Genomic DNA, 17,500 nt, shown 5'->3' with positions numbered 1-17,500 from the left:
CTACAAGTATTAGGATTGGTGTGTCTGCACACACATACAGGCACATAAGCAGAGAACTAAACAGAATTTTTTCAAAGAAGACAAATACAATAACCGCCAAGAAATAAGTGAAAAAGTGCTCTAAACCCAAACCAGCAGGGAAATGCACATCAAAACCACAGGAAAGATCATTTTATATCACAGGATGGCTATTACTGCCAAGTCAAAAGATGTAGCTCAGATTGTAGCTTAGTGCTAGAGTCCTTGCTGAGTATGTTTGAGGATGTAGATTTAACCCCTGGTATGTGCAGGCAGGCGCATGCCCACAAGCATGTAGAGGAAAAGGACTCCTCATACACTGCCGATGGCAATACAAATTGCTACAGTCACTAGAGAAAAAGCACTGAGCTTTCCTAGAATAGGACATGGTAGGTTATATAGGTACATGTTCCATTGCAGCATTATTTGGAAAAGTCAAGATATGGCAACAACCAAAGTGTCTGTGTATGGATACTTAGGTAAAACAAATTTGTGAGTGGGGGGAGAGGGGAGTCAGGGGAGGGAAAGCAGGAGAAAACACGGGAGACGGGTAACAACATATGATAAGAATTGTACTTATTTCCTTATTTATGTAACGGCAACACCTCTGTATATCACCTTTACAATAAAAAAGAATGTGTGAGGTATATGCACACACACTCACACAGACACACAGTGTGGGAGTACTCAATTTTAAAGAAGAAAGGAAATTCTGCCATTTTCAACAAAATGGATGAAACTGGAAGATATTATTTCAAATAAAATAAGCCAGATAACCAAACATAACTTGCATGATTTCTAAAAGAGTGTTCGACAAGAAATGTACTCACTACCTTACGTATGTATGTACATAACTGTAACCTCTCTGTACATTACCTTGACAATAAAATGAAATAAATAAAAGAAGAGTCAAATACACAGAAACAGAATAGAACAGTAGTTAATCTAGGCAGGCAGATGTGTGGAGAGGAATGAGAAGCTGAGGGTCAAAGGGCCAAAGTATACAAACTGGCAGTTATGTTAGATGAATAATTGTAAAGCTCTAAAGGGAAGCACCAGGACTGTAGATAACTGTAGTATACTGTACACTACCATTTTCTTAAGTGAGATGATTTTAAATGATTTTATTATTAAAAGAAGACTGGGAGATGATGTCTATGTTAAACAGTTTACCTGCAATAATCTTTTCTTTAGGTATAACAATCACCCAATGTGTTGAAGGCTTGGCCTCTAGCATGACACTATTGGCAGGGAGTAGAACCTTAAAGAGGTGGAGTCTAATGGGAGATCTTTAGGCCACTAAGGAGAGTGCATTATAGAATCCCAGTCTTGCAACTCATACATGGAAAAAGTTCCTGCTCTGTGGCTGGAGTCTTGGCAATGTCTTCGTTAAGTTCACAGTCCAAGGAATTTGACTGTGGTTGCCATGTCTGGATTGTCAGGGATGCTACATCTCAAATAAGCTTGCAAGATCAAAAGAATTCAGCAACTAATTTGAAAGAGGTTATTGTTGGGAAACAGCCCAGGCTTCTTTACCTACTGAAAGGACACAGAATATTCAGATAGGCACCAGAGCCATAAAATAAAAATATTGAGAAATCAGTCTACAAGAAAATATGAAGAGGCTAAAATTTCTCACCTAGAGAAGGCTGAGGAATTCTGCGTGGTTTTACACAGAGGTAAGTACTGACTCATAGACGGTTGCATTTAAATATCTCCCTGACACTCATGCCCGTTTTATTATTCATGACACAACTGATAGACCTGTAGAGGTTACTCATTCAGTTTGTAGGAAATAGATGCCAATTTTGAATACATTAGTATAAAGTCTTACATTATAATCTCTAATTTTTAATAAAAGCTACAAGAAAATTTATAATGAATAAAGCAGTAATAGAACAGACATTTCTGACTCACTTCCTCAAAATAAGCTAAACTATAACCTCAAGTCTCTCTAAAATCTCTAAAAGATGCTTGTTTAATTTCAGAAAATTACATGCATATTTATATATATATTTTATTTGTGTATTTTCTGTGCGCTTGTGTAACAACTAAATAGTTTCTTTTAAAAATTGATACCATGGGGCTGGGAGTTTGGCCAGTAGAGTGCTTGCATAGCATGCACAAAGGCCCAGGTTCGATTCCTTGGTACCACATACATACAAAAAAAAAAAGCTGGAAGTGGTGCTGAGGCTCAAGTGGTAGAGCTCTAACCTTGAGAAAGTCCAAGGACAGTGCTCAGGCCCTGAGCTCAAGCCCAGGACTGGCAAAAAAACTATATATATATATATATATATATATATATATATGTATGTATATATAAATAAATTGGTGGCAGGACGCAGTGGCTCACGCCTGTAATCCTAGCTACTCAGGAGGCTGAGATCTGAGGATCGTGGTTCAAAGCCAGCTGGGCACTAAAAAGTCTGTGAGACTTTTATCTCCAATTATCCACCAGAAAACTGGAAGTGGCTCTGTGGCCCCAGGGGTAGGGCAATAGCCTTGAGTTGAAGAGCTCGGGCAATGCTCAGGCCCAGATTTCAAGTCCCAACCAAAAAAAAAAATGTTTGCATACAAACAGTTCTACCCAGAAAATGGGAGCAGATGAGAATATGGTTTAGTGGAAAGTACCACTTTCTTTCCTTTCTCTTCTTTTTTCCTCTCCCTCCCTCCCTCCCTTCTTTCCTTCCTTCCTTCCTTTTTATAGGAAAGATGAAAAGAACTTAGAACATATATAAAAATAAATCTGTACCACATACCACTTCTCTAGGTCCCAAACAGGGAAGGAAAAGTCACAAACCCAGGAAGAGAAAATGCATATATTGTCGCCCCCTTTGAGTTGCATTTAGTTGTGTAAGCATCTGATGATCTGTCAAACATGTCCCCAATGCAGCACAATATGTTGAGCTGAAGAAAATAGAATGACTAAAATAGCAAGAAGAGAAGTTTACCTGTCCTGGCTCATCAAAGTTGAACGTGATGATAAACTCCCACAGTGCCTCGTGTGAGGAGGGAAACAGGATATTCTGAAGCACTGACATTGGGAAGTTACTTGTACTTAGTAAGTCATTCACTTATTTATTTGTTTGTTTATGTGTTTGCAGTTCTGGAGCTCAAACCCAGGCCCATGTGTGTACTATGCAAATCCTCTACTACTGAGTTGTAATCCAGCCTTCCTCTCCTTTTTCCTTCCTCTTCTTCCAGCCCTTTTTTTTCTTTTTCTTTTTTTTTGCCAGTCCTGGGCTTGAGCTCAGGGCCTGAGCACTGTCCTTGGACTTTCTCAAGGCCAGTGCTCTACCACTTGAGCCTCAGCACCACTTCTGGCTTTTTCTGTGTATGTGGTACCAGGGAATCGAACCCAGGTCTTTGTGCATGCTAGGCAAGCACTCTACCACTAGGCCAAACTCCCAGCCCATTCAAGCCCTTTTTTTGACTGATTAATTTGATATAGAGTCTTGCTTTTTTTTTTGCCTCAGCCTACACCTGGACAGTAGATTCTTCCTATTTTGTCCTTCTCATTGTAGCTGGGATGACAGACATGTACCTTCTCGTCCAACTTTCTTCCATTGAGATGGCTCTTGAACCTTTATTGCCCGGGGTACCTAGAACTGGGATCCTGTTCCCAGTTGCCCACATAGCTGGGATCACCTGTTCACATCACCATGACTGTCTATTGGCTAAAAAATTGTCATGATTTTTTGTTTTGGTCGGTTGTGGGACTTGAACTGTGGGCCTGGGCGCTGTTCCTGAGTTCTTCAGCTCAAGGCTACCATCCTATTCCTGGAGCCAGAGCACCACTTCTGGTTTTCTAGTTGTTAATTGGAGATAAGAGTCTCATGGTATTTAGTGCCCGGGCTGGCTTTTAACCGTGATCCTCAGATCTCAGCCTCCTGAGTAGCTAGGATTACAGTGTGAGCCACTATACCTAGCTTGTCTTATGAATTTTTGCCAGGGTTAATCTTGAACTCCAAATTTCCTGATCTCAGCACCCTGAGCAGCTAGCATTGGTATGAACCACCATGTCTGGCTCCTTAACCCTTCTTGATGTAAAGTTTTCTCTTACCTATAACAAAATTGATTGGACCAATGCATCCTAATTTATTTATTTATTTTTTTTGCCAGTCCTGGGCTTGAGCTTAGGGCCTGAGCACTGTCCTTGGACTTTCTCAAGGCTAGAGCTCTACCACTTGAGCCTCAGCACCACTTCTGGCTTTTATCTATGTATGTGGTACCGAGGAATCGAACCCGGGTCTTCATGCATGCTAGGCAAGCACTTTAACCACTAGGCCAAACTCCCGGCCCCAATGCATCCTAATTTAAATTTTATCTCTCAATCTTCTAAATAGCAGCAGCTTTCAGGCCCTAAGCCTCTAGCTATATCATGTGAGAAAAATCTCCCTAAAACCTTAGCCTCTCCATTTCTAAAATGAGGGCACTGGATTATAAACCTTTCTCTCTCAACTGTTTGGACTTTCAGTGGCTTCTTGCACTTGAAGAAAGTCACTTAAGTCTTCTGAGTTGAGCTAGAATGTCCTGGATGCTTTGTCTTTCTGGCATACCTGGTGTTTGTAGAAAAACAAGATTCCCTAACCGATATTCGAAGGCATATGACTAGGCTTTGAAAATGGACTATGAAAAGTATCATTTTTAGCTGTGGATAGTGGCTGAAGTCTGTACTCCTAGCTACTTGAGAGGCAGAGATTAGGGATCATGTGCTCCAAGCCAGGTCAGGCAAAAATAATTTCATGTGACTCCATGTCAATCAACAACAGGGTATGGTAGCATGCATCTATTAATCTCAACTATTGGGGAAGCTCAATGGCTGGATGCAGTGTCACATGCTTATCATCTCCACTGAAACAGGGAACTAAAAGTAGAGGCTAGCCAGGCATAAAGCTAGACTCCACCTTGAAAATAACTCAAAAAGAGTTGGTAGTATGCCTAGAAAACATGAGAGTCTGAGTTCAAACTCCAGTACCACCAAAAAAGTATCACTTTCTATTAAAGTTGTTAGATAATAGACTAGGTGGAATGAAATTAAAAATATATTGATGTGAGATGAGTAGTCTTGATAAAGCTAAAAGTGGCTTAGAGTTTATGTCTTTGGCTTAATGAACAGATGGATGCTTCATTTATCAAGATGGTATCAAATCACAGAGCTGTGATTTGTCAAGAGAGACATCACATTATATTGAAAATTTCAAGATTTTAGATTTGGGGTACCTTCATTTGAATTCAAATAATACCTTTCTTGCTATATTATATAATCATGGATAAGTTACTTAATATATCCTAATCTCAATTTCTTCAGTTATAAAATGGGATAATAATTCCTACCTAACATGACCATTGTGAAAGTCAAAAAGTATATAAATGTATTATAAAAATATAAATTTATTCACAGAAATGGTGGGACAAAATGTGGACGAATGCAACAGCAACACTCACTAGACACTATGTTGTAAATGGACTTTATAATTTGGGGGAGAGGGGAGTCAAAGGGGGAGGGAAAGTAGGAGAAAACAAAGGAGGGGGTAACACTTAGAAAAGAAATGTATTCATTACCTTAATTATATAACTGTAACCCCTCTGCACATCATCTTTGCAATAAAAATACAAATTTATATACAATTCTTAAATGAAGAGTCCTTCTGAAAAATGACCTGATCATGATGTGGCACTATTTCTATACTTGCTAACATAAAACCTGGCTAGGAATCATTCTTTCTCCACTGTGGAAAGCCTGGAGCTTGAACTCAGGGCCTGAGCACTCTCCTTGGACACTTTTTGCTCAAGGTTAGTGCTTTGCCACCTGAACCACAGTGTCACATCTGGCTTTTTCTGTGTATGTGGTACGGAGGAATCGAACCCAGGGCTTCATGTATGCTAGGTGAGCACTCTACCACTAGGCTATGCTCCCAGCTCAAGCCTCCATGTATTTCTATTACAGGTTAGGTTTCTTCTTTGGTGCTACTACTCGAGCTTGAACTCAAAGCCTAAGCACTGTCCTTTAGCTTTCTGGCTCAAGGTTGGTACTCTACCTCTTAAGCCACAGCTCCATTTCTGGCTTTTTGGTAATTACTCAGATATAAGAGTCTCTCTGACTTGTCCACTTGGGCTAATTTTGAACTGTGATCCTCAGGTGTTAGCCTCCAGAAGCTTTTTAGGCATAAACCAATGGCATCCTGTTGTTTACTTTTCTCAGTGCCAAATAAGAGTTCTTATCCCTCAAGACAGCTGGAAGTAAAAGTCTGTTTAGAAAGACTGAATTCAGGGCCGGAAGTTTGGCCTAGTGGTAGCGTGCTTGCCTAGCACGCATGAAGACCCGGGTTCAATTCCTCAGTACCACATACATAGAAAAAAAAGCTGGAAATGGTGCTGTGGCTCAAGTGGTAGAGCTCTAGCCTTGAGAAAGTCCAAGGACAATGCTCAGGCCCTGAACTCAAGCCCAGGACTGGCAAAAAAAAAGACTGAATTCATAAGGAGGGTAGGTCAGACTATTCAATTTTCCTATATTTATCAGGATTATATGGTGTTCCTTGTGTTGGAAATTCTTTGGATTGAGTAAGAACTTTTTTTCTTTATAAATATGAATGTGCACTGTCTTGTCTTCCTTCATCCTGGCAATGTGCTTTCCTCGAAAGCTGAACTTCCAGGTAGGGAAAATGGGTTTAGATAATCTACTTAGATGAACATTTAGAAGGATTTGTTTTCCCTGTCTGCTCCCCACCTCAATGCTTCTCCATATCCTTACTCAGCTACATTTGCCCCAGGTACCTTTATTTTTTGCTGGCCTGGGGCTTGAATTCAGTGCCTGAATGCTCTTTGTGTTCTACCACTTGAGCCACAGCACCATGTCAGACCCCACACTTGGGGGGACAAAGATGAAGGCTGGTAATAGGGATATATGTATGACATGACTATCTATCTAACTTTTGACTCTCCATAGGAACTCTCAAGACAATCCAATGGTCTGGTTGGAGAAACATGGAAATGCAAATTTCTGCTTCCTGATTTTTTTCCTTTGCTCCTACTTCTTTCATGTATAGGCTTTCCACCACACTTTTACTTTTAAGTATATTTAAACTATTTTCTTTATTTTTATTTTTGGAGCAGTATTAGGATTTGAATTCAGGGCCTCATGCTCTTGCTTGTGTTTTTTTTTTTTCCCTCAAGGCTACCACTTGAGCCACAGCTCTGGTTTGCTGGTAATTAATTGGAGAGATAAGTCTCACAGACTTTCCTGCCTAGGATGGTTTTGAATCACAATTCTCTAATCTGAGTCTCCTGAGTAGCTAGGATTACAGGCATGAGCCACAGGCGCCCAGCTCTAAACTGTTCTAAAAGGTAATACAGATATGGTTTTAAAGAAAATGTAACCAATATGAATGAATGATTGAACTAAAGCTGTTGAAATTTTCTGATTTATCTAACTAGTAATAAATCACAGTATTGTAAAGCTTGTAAGATACCTTATCATCTCATGCTACCTCAACTCCCCATATTTGCTAAACAAATCTGGCCAGATGTTCCCTCCTCCATTTTTTTTGCCAGTCCTGGGCCTTGAACTCAGGACCTGAGCGTTGTCCTTGGGCTTTACTCAAGGCTAAAGCTCTACCACTTGAGCCACAGCACCATTTTTGGCTTTTTCTATGTATATGTGGTATCAAAGAATTGAACCTAGGTCTTTGTGCATGCTAGGCAACACTCCACCACTAGGCCAAACTCCCGGCCCCGTTCCCTCCTCCATTACAAAAGCATTTAAGAAGCTAGCATTCTTATACAATCTGTGCATTTAATCTACTCACCGCATATTACATCGGTTATATGAACATGGATCTGGTCTGCTGAACAGAGAAAAGACTTAAGCCTACTTACCTCGATTGTCATCTTCATTGTCTTCCCAGGGTTCTTCATTTGCTAGTAGTGGGTTCTGAGATTCATTCATAGACCTCATAGGGAAGGAGTGTCCATCACCAGGGCTGGTTGGAAAGGAGAGCAAGGAGAGTTTTACACCTGACAATGACTTGGTTTTTCACAGAAGGGCTCACTACATAGCTCAGGTTGGCCTCAGACTCATAATCCTCCTCCAGTAGCTTCCTTTATCTGGAAGTACAGACATGTGCCACATTGAGTGTTTGACACAGACTTTAAAAAATGGAATATAGTTCAAGATTTGAGACTTTTTTTTGTCTTGGGTATTCTTAGGCTTATAGGCTAAACCATGGTGAAATAAGCTCTTACATTAGCATCTTCTAGTTGCTAGAGTGTTCACAATGTCCACATCTTGCTTCTCTGTGTCAGTATTAACTATTCCCACTGCTAAGAAAATCTTTAACTTGCTTCCCCCAATGCACAGTGCGCACACACAAAAACTTCATATCTGTCATTTAATTATAAGGATCTCATTTTACATCTCATTATTGTATTGCTTTGATTCAAAATTTCCAAGGATGATGAATAGATTAAGAATTAGGGCTGCGAGGGGCCGGGAGTTTGGCCTAGTGGTTAAAGTGCTTGCCTAGCATGCATGAAGACCCGGGTTCGATTCCTCAGTACCACATACAGAAAAAAGCCGGAAGTGGTGCTGAGGCTCAAGTGGTAGAGCTCTAGCCTTGAGAAAGTCGAAGGACAGGGCTCAGGCCCTGAGCTCAAGCCCAGGACTGGCCTAGTGGTAGAGTGCTTGCCTAGCATGCACGAAAACCTGGGTTCGATTACTTGGTACCCCACATACATAGCAAAAAGCTGGAAGTAGTGCTGATGCTCAAGTGGCAGAGTGCTAGCCTTGAGAAAGTCCAAGGACAGTGCTCAAGCCATGAGCTCAAGCCCAGGACTGGCAAAAAAAAAAAGAATTACTTAACACAGAGGAGAAAGGCTGTTGTGATGCTTTAGTGCCTGTTATTTATTTGGCTTGCATTGTAGAAAGGTTTTAGGAACTGCAGGAAAGAGCCAGAGCCAGGTGTCTCTAGATTGCAGATCTGGGGTACAACTATCCACATGTGGGTTTACTTTGTGGCTCTTCATGGTAAACTAGGGTCATTTCCTCTGTTAATTTCTGGCCATTAAGAGATTGTATGCATTAAAAGCATTGTCATGGCCCTGGCTAGACAGGGTTAGAGTTCAAACACTTGAGTGTTTATTTGAATGGATTCCAAATTTAAATCTTATTGACTTTTAGATTATTCATTTGATATTATCGGTGCCTTTTCTCCTGTTCATGAATGTGGTTAATTAAAAGTTTATAGGTTTTATTTACAGTACTCTTCAGAGAATGTAAGTATACTGATTATAAAGTGAATAGGCTTTGATTTTTGCTTTTGTTTTCTATGCCAGCAAAGATTCACTTTAAAACTCCCTTTGATGTGGTGATGGTGTTTGAGTATTTGTGTATACTTGTGTGGGAATGGGGTGTGGCTAATTACTGGCAACAGTTATTAATCTACATTACTCCATGACACATTTTTGTCTTGTGATTTATACCTGGAGACATGAATATACCACGTGTTGAACAAATAAACCTGTAAAATACTAAGTAAAGGAAGCAGAAGTATTAGGGCAATAAGCGAAGGGGAGGAGAGAAATGTCTGTAATTGCCACCTGATTCCTGCAAAGTTTCCTCAAATAGATGAATACAAATTGTGCCTTGTCTGAAAAGCATGTGTAAGTTCAGTTGCTGGTAGCTAAGCCAGAAGGCATTCAGCAGACATAAGTATAGCTCTACTTGTTTCTCAGTCTTTTTCCCTATATTCTTGCTGCCATCTGAAAAATGCCTACAATTTTGAAATCAATTCGCTAACTCTTGCTTGCTGATTTAACATGTTCCTTTATCAAACAATATTAAGATGTCAGCCTGAATATGAAAATAGAGAAAAGAACAATATGTTTTTCAAACAATGGTTCTAGTGACTCAGTATTTTTTTAGTACATTTCTCTTTTGTGGTTTTTCTTTTGTATATACTTGCTACATGCCATTTGGGATTTTACATCTGTGTGTGTGTGTGTGTGTGTGTGTGTGTGTGTGTGTGTGTGTGTATGCGTGTGCACGTGCGCGCAAGTGCCTGTAACTGAAGCTTGAACTCAGAGCCTGTGCGCTGTCTCTCTCTGCTTTTTTTCCTCAAAACTAGAGCTCTACCACTTGAGCCACAGTTCCTCTTCCAGATTTTTGGTAGTTAATTGGAAATAAGGGTCTCAGGGGACTTTCCTGCCAATCTGAACTAAGCATTGTCAAAGTACACAAAAAATGTTCATCATAGACTGTATAGTGGCATATACCTTTAGTTGAACACTCAGGAGGCTGAGGAAGGAGGGCTATGAGTTTGAGGCCAGCCTGAGTTACGTAGCAAGTTTCAGGACAGGTTAGGCTATAACGAGTCTTTTAAAAGATATATCAATAAAAACACTAATGGGCTGGGAGTGTGACCTAGTGGTAGAGTGCTTTCATAGAAAGCATGAAGCCCTGGGTTCAATTCTTTGAACTCAGAGCTTGGGAACTGTCCTTGGACTTTCTCAAGGCTAGTGCTCTACCATTTGATCCACAGTATCACTTCTGGCTTTTTTCTATGTATGTGGTACCAAGGAGTCGAACCCAGAGCTTTGTACATGTTAGGCAAGCACTCTACCACTAGACCAAACTTCCAGCCTGTGACTTTCATGTTTGTGTATTTTGACTGTATGTTTGGGTCAGATTGGCAGAAATATAGTCATTGGGACATGAGCCATGTAGATTGTTTTCACCGCCATATCAGGAAGAACATTTATAAAAAGTTTACTTTGCCTTAAACAAAGAATGGTAATATTTATCTTATCATACCCTTGCCTCATGACTTGTCTTTACAAATCTAGAAATGAAAAACTTAGGGACTAGAGTATCATACAGTAATGTATACTACATACAGTAATAAAAACTTGAATATGCTACTTTAAGGCATGGTCCATAATCAGCATCTCATCATAGTAATAATTACCTACCTGGACCCAATAGGTATTAGCCAGAATTTCTTATTATCTCCAAAAACCTGCTGAATATTCTTGATGAAGCCGAGGTTGAATCCATTTTTCTCTGGACCACTTGTAAACACTGGAGTGCAGAAGGCCTCTAGAACAGGATAGTGGAATTAAGGAAAGAGGAGGAAAGATATTTTTTTAAGTCATTATACTTTTGATTTTTTTTGTCAGTCATGGGGCTTGAACTCTGGGACTGGGCGCTGTCAATGAGCTCTTCAGCTTAAAGCTAGTGCTCTACCACTGGAGCTACAGCATCACTTCCCGTTTTCTAGCAGTTAATTGGAGATAAGAGTCTCATGGACTTTTTGTGTCCAGGCTGGCTTTGAACCTGGATCCTCAGATCTCAGCCTCCTGAGTAGCTAGGATTACACGTGGGAGCCACCGGCACCCAACTATACTTTGGATTTTACATTTCTTGATGAATATGACTTGGTTTTATATATTTTTACTGTGCTTGCAGAGGCTCCTTATTCTTAGATATTGCTGAATAGCAAAAAAAAGAAAACTACCCTCCTCACTTAATAAATACTAAACTTGTTATCTTGTTATGTAATATAAAGAACTTGGAATTTTAAAATAGCAGGGAAAACACATGATGGTAGAAATAAGCAGTCATAGGGTCAAATGTATTCATGCTGCTGGATTTAATGAATGAAGGAACAGATTTAATAGCAACATAATTGAATCTAAGTGGTGACAACAGCCAAATGGTCCCCATCTGTAGAGCCTGGACCAAAGTAATGACACATAAAGACATGGTAATGACATTGATTTGGTTTTGAAACATTGCAGAAATGAAGATGTTCCCACTGAAATCTGCATTGTAAGAAACCCAGCTTTGCTCCAGATAAGATGTCAATGGGTGGACTAAAATCACCTCAAACACTATAAGGAAGTGGACTGTATTAGTGCATATTAATTTTAGACACACATTCATCCCATTAAGCAAACACATTCTCTGTTGGATTCTGGCTGAATAGGTCCATTCCCATTGGTCCTTTGTTTTCAGATCCTGTTATCATGAAGCTTTTTAGTACTTGTCTATTTTGTAGCTGATCTTTTGGCCAAATGTGCTCATTTACCATCCTAACAACTAAGTGCTGCATTTATACTTGATTTAGAAAATGGGTGCAAACATACTTTCCTGTTAGTATTATTAGCCAGTAAATTTCTTCAGTGCAATGGCTTTTGCACTAAACTGTCCCCAAATCTCTCCTACTTACACATTAAAATTTGAACACTTTTTCCTCCTTCCTTGTATGCCTTGATCATGTAAAGATTTGTTTGATCTCAGATGAAAAACATTACTGCAACAAAATCCACAATGAATACAGTTTTCCATAGGATAATAGGCTTAAGCTAGGCATCGATGGCTCACACCTATAATCCTACCTACTCAGGAGGCTGAAATCCGAGGATGGCAGTTCAAAGCTAGCCTGTGAAGAAAAATCTTCATGAGACATTGTATGCAATTAAACACTAAAAACACAAAACAGAGGTGGAGCTATGGCTCAAAGTGGTAGAGGGCTAGCCTTGAGCAAAAGAGCTCAGGGACATCACTCAGGCCTTGAATTCAAGCCCTACAATGCAAAAAAAGAAAGAATAAAGGAGGAGGAGGAGAAGGAAGGAAGAAAAAATAAGAAAGAAGAAGAAGAAAAGGAGGAGGAGGAGGAGGAGGAGGAGGAGGAGGAGGAGGAGGAGGAGGAGAAAACATCTAAAGTACTAGCAACTGACAGCAAGAAGATGTCCAATCGTTATGCTCAGCTTCTGGAGACTCACTAGTTCAATGTTAATCTCACTTTTTGTTGTTTTGGTTTTTTGCCAGTCCTGGGCTTGCGCTCAGGGCCTGAGCACTCTCCTTGGACTTTCTCAAGGCTAGAGCTCTACCACTTGAGCCTCAGCACCATTTCTAGCTTTTTTTCTATGTATGTGGTACCAAGGAATCGAACCTGGGTCTTTGTGCATGCTAAGGCAAGCACTCTACCACTAGGCCAAACTCCTAGCCCTATTAATCTCACTTTTGTCTTGACATTGCTCCTTGATTATTGTAAATAGTGAACAATTGGATTAGTTTTCAAAGTTTTACATTCAGGTTATTGGTTTGGATTCTTTCTCAGGACAGTTAGAACATGCTTGATAAATCAGTCTTTCTTCTTTTTCTGATCTTCATCTCCTTCTTTTAATGTTCCCTTCTCTAGTGATTCTTTCATTTCTACTTTTTCTGATGCTGGGGTTTGAACTCAGGGCCGTATACCCAGCCAGGCAACTGCTCTATCACTTGAGCCACACTACTAGCAAAAAATGATTATTTAGTGATAGTGAGGTTTGAACTCTGAACCTTGTGCTTGCTGGACAGCTGCTCTTTTTTTTTTGCCAGTCCTGGGCTTAAGCTCAGGGCCTGAGCACTGTCCTTGGATTTTTCTCAAGGCTCTACCCCTTGAGTCTCAGCACCACTTCTGGCTTTTTCTAAGTATGTGGTACCAAGGAATCGAACCCGGGTCTTCGTGCATGCTAGGCAAGCACTCTACCACTAGGCCAAACTCCCAGCCCTGGACAGCTGCTCTTTCATTTCTTCATAGTAACAGCTTTGGAAATTTCCATAGCTGTGAATGTAAATAGCTATTACCCAATATGCACTATAAAGAACTGTGAAGATTTTAGCTTTTGTGCAAGATTTCATTCAGGAATACTCTCTTTAGTCAGTAAGCTTCATTTACGATAGTCCTCCAGTTTGGTAAGTATATATTCATTTGTCTCTGTTTGGAGGCAAAGGGATGTCACTACAGGGAAAATGCTTTACTGTGAGCTTTCCTCTTCCTTGGGAACAGTCCATAGGTCACTCTGATACACATTAATATAGTTTTTCCTAATCATAATAGTCATTCTTACCTAAGGTAGTTTTGTTTCTGCTGACAAGCCAACAATGGTAACCAAAGAGAATCACAAGGCTGACAAAAAACATGCAGGCCACAAAGAGAAGAAAAAGCACATGGAACTTAGAGCGAAGGCTGGGCAATTCTCCCTAGAAAAGAAAGAACAAAAGATTAGAGTGAGAAAGTTTATCTGGTGTTGTTGTTGTTGTTCAGAGGGTGACAGCCCTACATTTTATTTATTTTTTTCCATATAATTCTTATTATAATTAATAGAAGGGTTACATTATATTCATCAGATAGAAGATGCATTACTTCACAAACATTGATACCCTTTCTCATGTCTTAGCCCTACATTTTAAAACAAAACAAACACTTCTCAGGAGACAACCAAGACAAATCACTTAAAGGAATAATCTAGAGACAGTCTTAAGGAATACTTGTAGAAGAATCCTCTTGAGTGTTTCTAAAATAATTCATAATCATTGTGAGGAGATACATGACCCAGTGTGGGAGGTGTGGATTACTATTTTTGCTTAAGGCAAAGATCAATCTTCTACTGACGTACTTATTGTTTAATATTGAGAGGACCAAAATAATATAATGATCTGAGTTCTTTCTTCTAAAACAGCTAAAATTTTTGAAGAGCTGAACCATAATGGGCACTAAGACACTGGCAGAGTTTGTAAAAAAAATCACTGGATTAATCTTTTTTTTTGCTAGTCTTGGGCCTTGAACTCAGAGCCTGAGCACTGTCCTTGGGCTTTCTCAATGCTATAGCTCTATCACTTGAGCCACAGCACCACTTCTGGCTTTTTTCTATGTATGTGGTACTGAGGAATTGTACCTGGGTATTTGTGTATACTAGGCAAGCACTCTAACACCAGGCCAAACTCCTGGCTCCTGGGTTAATCTTATGTTCAAATTCTCACTTTAAATTGTATAAAGTAGGTTGTGTGGGGTAAGTCACTTTACTATGAGCCTCTCAAGAGATCAGATGAAATAATGAATCTGAAGGTACTATCCAGAAGGGGTTCTGTTGTCAGAAGCACAGCTTACCTCCTTCATACATAACATTTCAAATACATGATAGTGTTTACTTGTTCTTTTTTTTGGGGGGGTGTCATGGGGCTTGAACTCATCCTGGGCTCTGTCCCTGAGCTCTTCAGCTCAAGGCTACCACCATACCCTTGAGTCAAATCCCACTTCCCATGTTCTAGAGGTTAATTGGAGATAAGAGTCTCAGGACCTTTTGTGCCCGGGCTGGCTTTGAACCTTGATCCTCAGATCTCAGCCTCTTGTGTAGCTAGGATTACAGGTGTGAGCAACTGCTCCTGGCTTTTTTTCCCTTCTTTTCTTTTTTCTTTTATTGTCAGGTTGATGTACAGAGGGGTTACAGTGATATTGGTAAGGTGGTAAGTATATTACTTCTTGAACCTTGGTACCCCTTCCCATGTTTTCTTCCCACTTTACCTTCCCCCACCCCCTCCCAAGTTTGTTTACTTTTTCTTTTAAGGATAAACTCCATTTACATGGAGAAAGCCATCCCTAAACTACACTAATATTCCCTCAGGCTGGAGACACTGTTCTGAATGCCCTTTTCATTATGAAGATGATCCATGACAGGTTTCCGCATCTCCCATATGTCATGTATGAGAAAGCTATTTTGGAAGCAAAACAATGAGGGAGGGGACAGGAGTTTGGCCTAGTGGTAGAGTGCTTGCCTAGTACCACATACATAGAAAAAAGCCAGAAGTGGTGCTTAGACTCAAGTGTTAGAGCTCTATCCTTGAGAAAGCCCAAAGACAGTGTTCAGGTCCCGAGTTCAGTCCCTAGGACTTGCAAAAAATTTTTAAAAAAGAAAAAGAAAACAATGAGGAAATAGGAAAAGGGACAAGGTTATGTTTCCTTGTGGCACGTTTGTGAATACTGGTACATTTCTGTCGATTCATTCATATTCAACCATCATCTTTCAGCAGTGACAAAATGAACACAGTACCTGGCTTACATTGTAGTATCTGATTATTGGTTGATTATGTGGGCTAAAGGAAAAATGTGTGGAATGCAATATTGTTGACTTTGTTATGAAGGTGAAAGGTGACTTTTAAACAATAGCCTACTATGTTAAGAATCGAGACAAGCATGTAGTAAAGATCAAGGCTGGCACTTCCTTTGTGATTGGATGTAGCAGATATTCTTCACATTTAGAGCAGTAGCTCCACATGTGGATAGAAAGCCAAGCAGGTCATGGAAACAGAAGCAATAGATAATAGAACTTGTGCTGTGGAAGGAACCAAAAAAAAAAAGGAGGTATGATGTATAACAATGTGGAATATTTCCTATGTGAAGAAAATTTGAGAAAAAATATCATTTGTTTTTACCAGTCCTGGGGCTTGAACTCAGGGCCTGGACACTGTCCTTGGGCTTTTCTCAAGGCCAGTGCTCAACCATTTGAGCCATAGCACCACTTCTGCCTTTTTCTGTGTATATGGAATTGAACCCAGGGATTTTTGTATGCTAGGCAAGCAATCTACCACCAGGCCACACTCCCAACATTATCATTTGTGTTTAGTTACTTTTGTGTTTCTAAGTTTAAGATTTTGATATCTATTATGTAATTTCTAAATCTTTTTTTTGTTGTTTTTGGACGCGGGGCTTGAACTCAGGCCTGGGCTCTGTTCCTGAGCATTTCAGCTCAAGGCTAGCATTCTACCATTTTGAGCTATAGCTCCACTTCTAGTTTTCTGGTGGTTAATTGGAGATGAGTCTCATAGACTTTCATGCCTGAGCTGACTCTGAACCACGATCCTCAGATCTCAACCTCTTGAGTAGCTAGTGTCTAGCTAATTTCTATTTCTAATTCTTAAATTGACTATCTGAATTAAGAAATAGAAATGTCTACACTATTAGGAATAAAATATTCTCAGCTATTTTGTTTCTCACTGCTTTATCGCTTCTAGTTTTCTCCTGTTTTATAATTTATATTTAGACCACAGGACTCATGATCTTTCCCTACTGCTTTACCTTTTCCATTAAGATGAGACATTCCTGTTACACAGGTTCTTGTTTAATATGTAAAGAACTAGCTAATAGCTCTGCCCACATCTGTCTTTCGTTGGTTAGATTCTGTTTACACAGCCCTCGTCATGGATATGTTAGGAATTTTATTGGAGTTGTTGGGAAGAGATCTTCTGTAGACCATTAGCACAACATTTAAAAGGAACACATTTCATTTATGCTTGACACTATACATATACATAAATGGAAAAATCTATTTTAACTTTTTTTGGAAACAGATGAGAGATGATTGATATCACACAAGTCCGAGAAAGATGGAAACAAACTGTCTGAGGTATCATTAAAACGATTAGAATCACTTTTTAAAAAGTAAAGCATCGGGGCCAGGAGTGTGGTCTAGCAGTAGAGTGCTTGCCTAGCATGCATGTAGCCCTGGGTTTGATTCCGTAGTATCACATATACACAAAAAGTTGGAAGTAGTACTGTGGCTCATGTGGGAGAGTGCTAGCCTTGAGCACAGAGAGGCTCAGAAGCAGTGCCCAGGCCCTGGGTTCAAGCTCCAGGACTGGTGGGAAAAAAAGGCCAGCGCT

General features: G+C 39.9%; 1 protein-coding gene across 2 annotated transcripts in view; it reads right to left on the bottom strand.

Annotated features, from left to right (window-relative positions):
* The window catches only part of Zdhhc15 (zDHHC palmitoyltransferase 15), a 99,721-nt gene that overhangs the window by 24,786 nt on the left and 57,435 nt on the right, over positions 1-17,500 (bottom strand). For both annotated transcript variants that reach the window (XM_090327025.1, XM_090327027.1), the window contains 3 exons: positions 13,912-14,044; positions 10,987-11,113; positions 7,897-8,000 (listed from right to left, as the gene is read on the bottom strand). In XM_090327025.1, the coding sequence (XP_090183151.1) occupies positions 7,897-8,000; positions 10,987-11,113; positions 13,912-14,044 (364 nt within the window). The remainder of the gene's footprint in view (positions 1-7,896; positions 8,001-10,986; positions 11,114-13,911; positions 14,045-17,500) is intronic.

This window comes from Megascapheus bottae, chromosome X, assembly GCF_031878675.1.
Source record: "Megascapheus bottae isolate mThoBot1 chromosome X, mThoBot2.hap1, whole genome shotgun sequence".
Lineage (NCBI taxonomy): Eukaryota > Metazoa > Chordata > Mammalia > Rodentia > Geomyidae > Megascapheus > Megascapheus bottae.
This window is presented reverse-complemented; position numbering and strand designations above follow the sequence as displayed.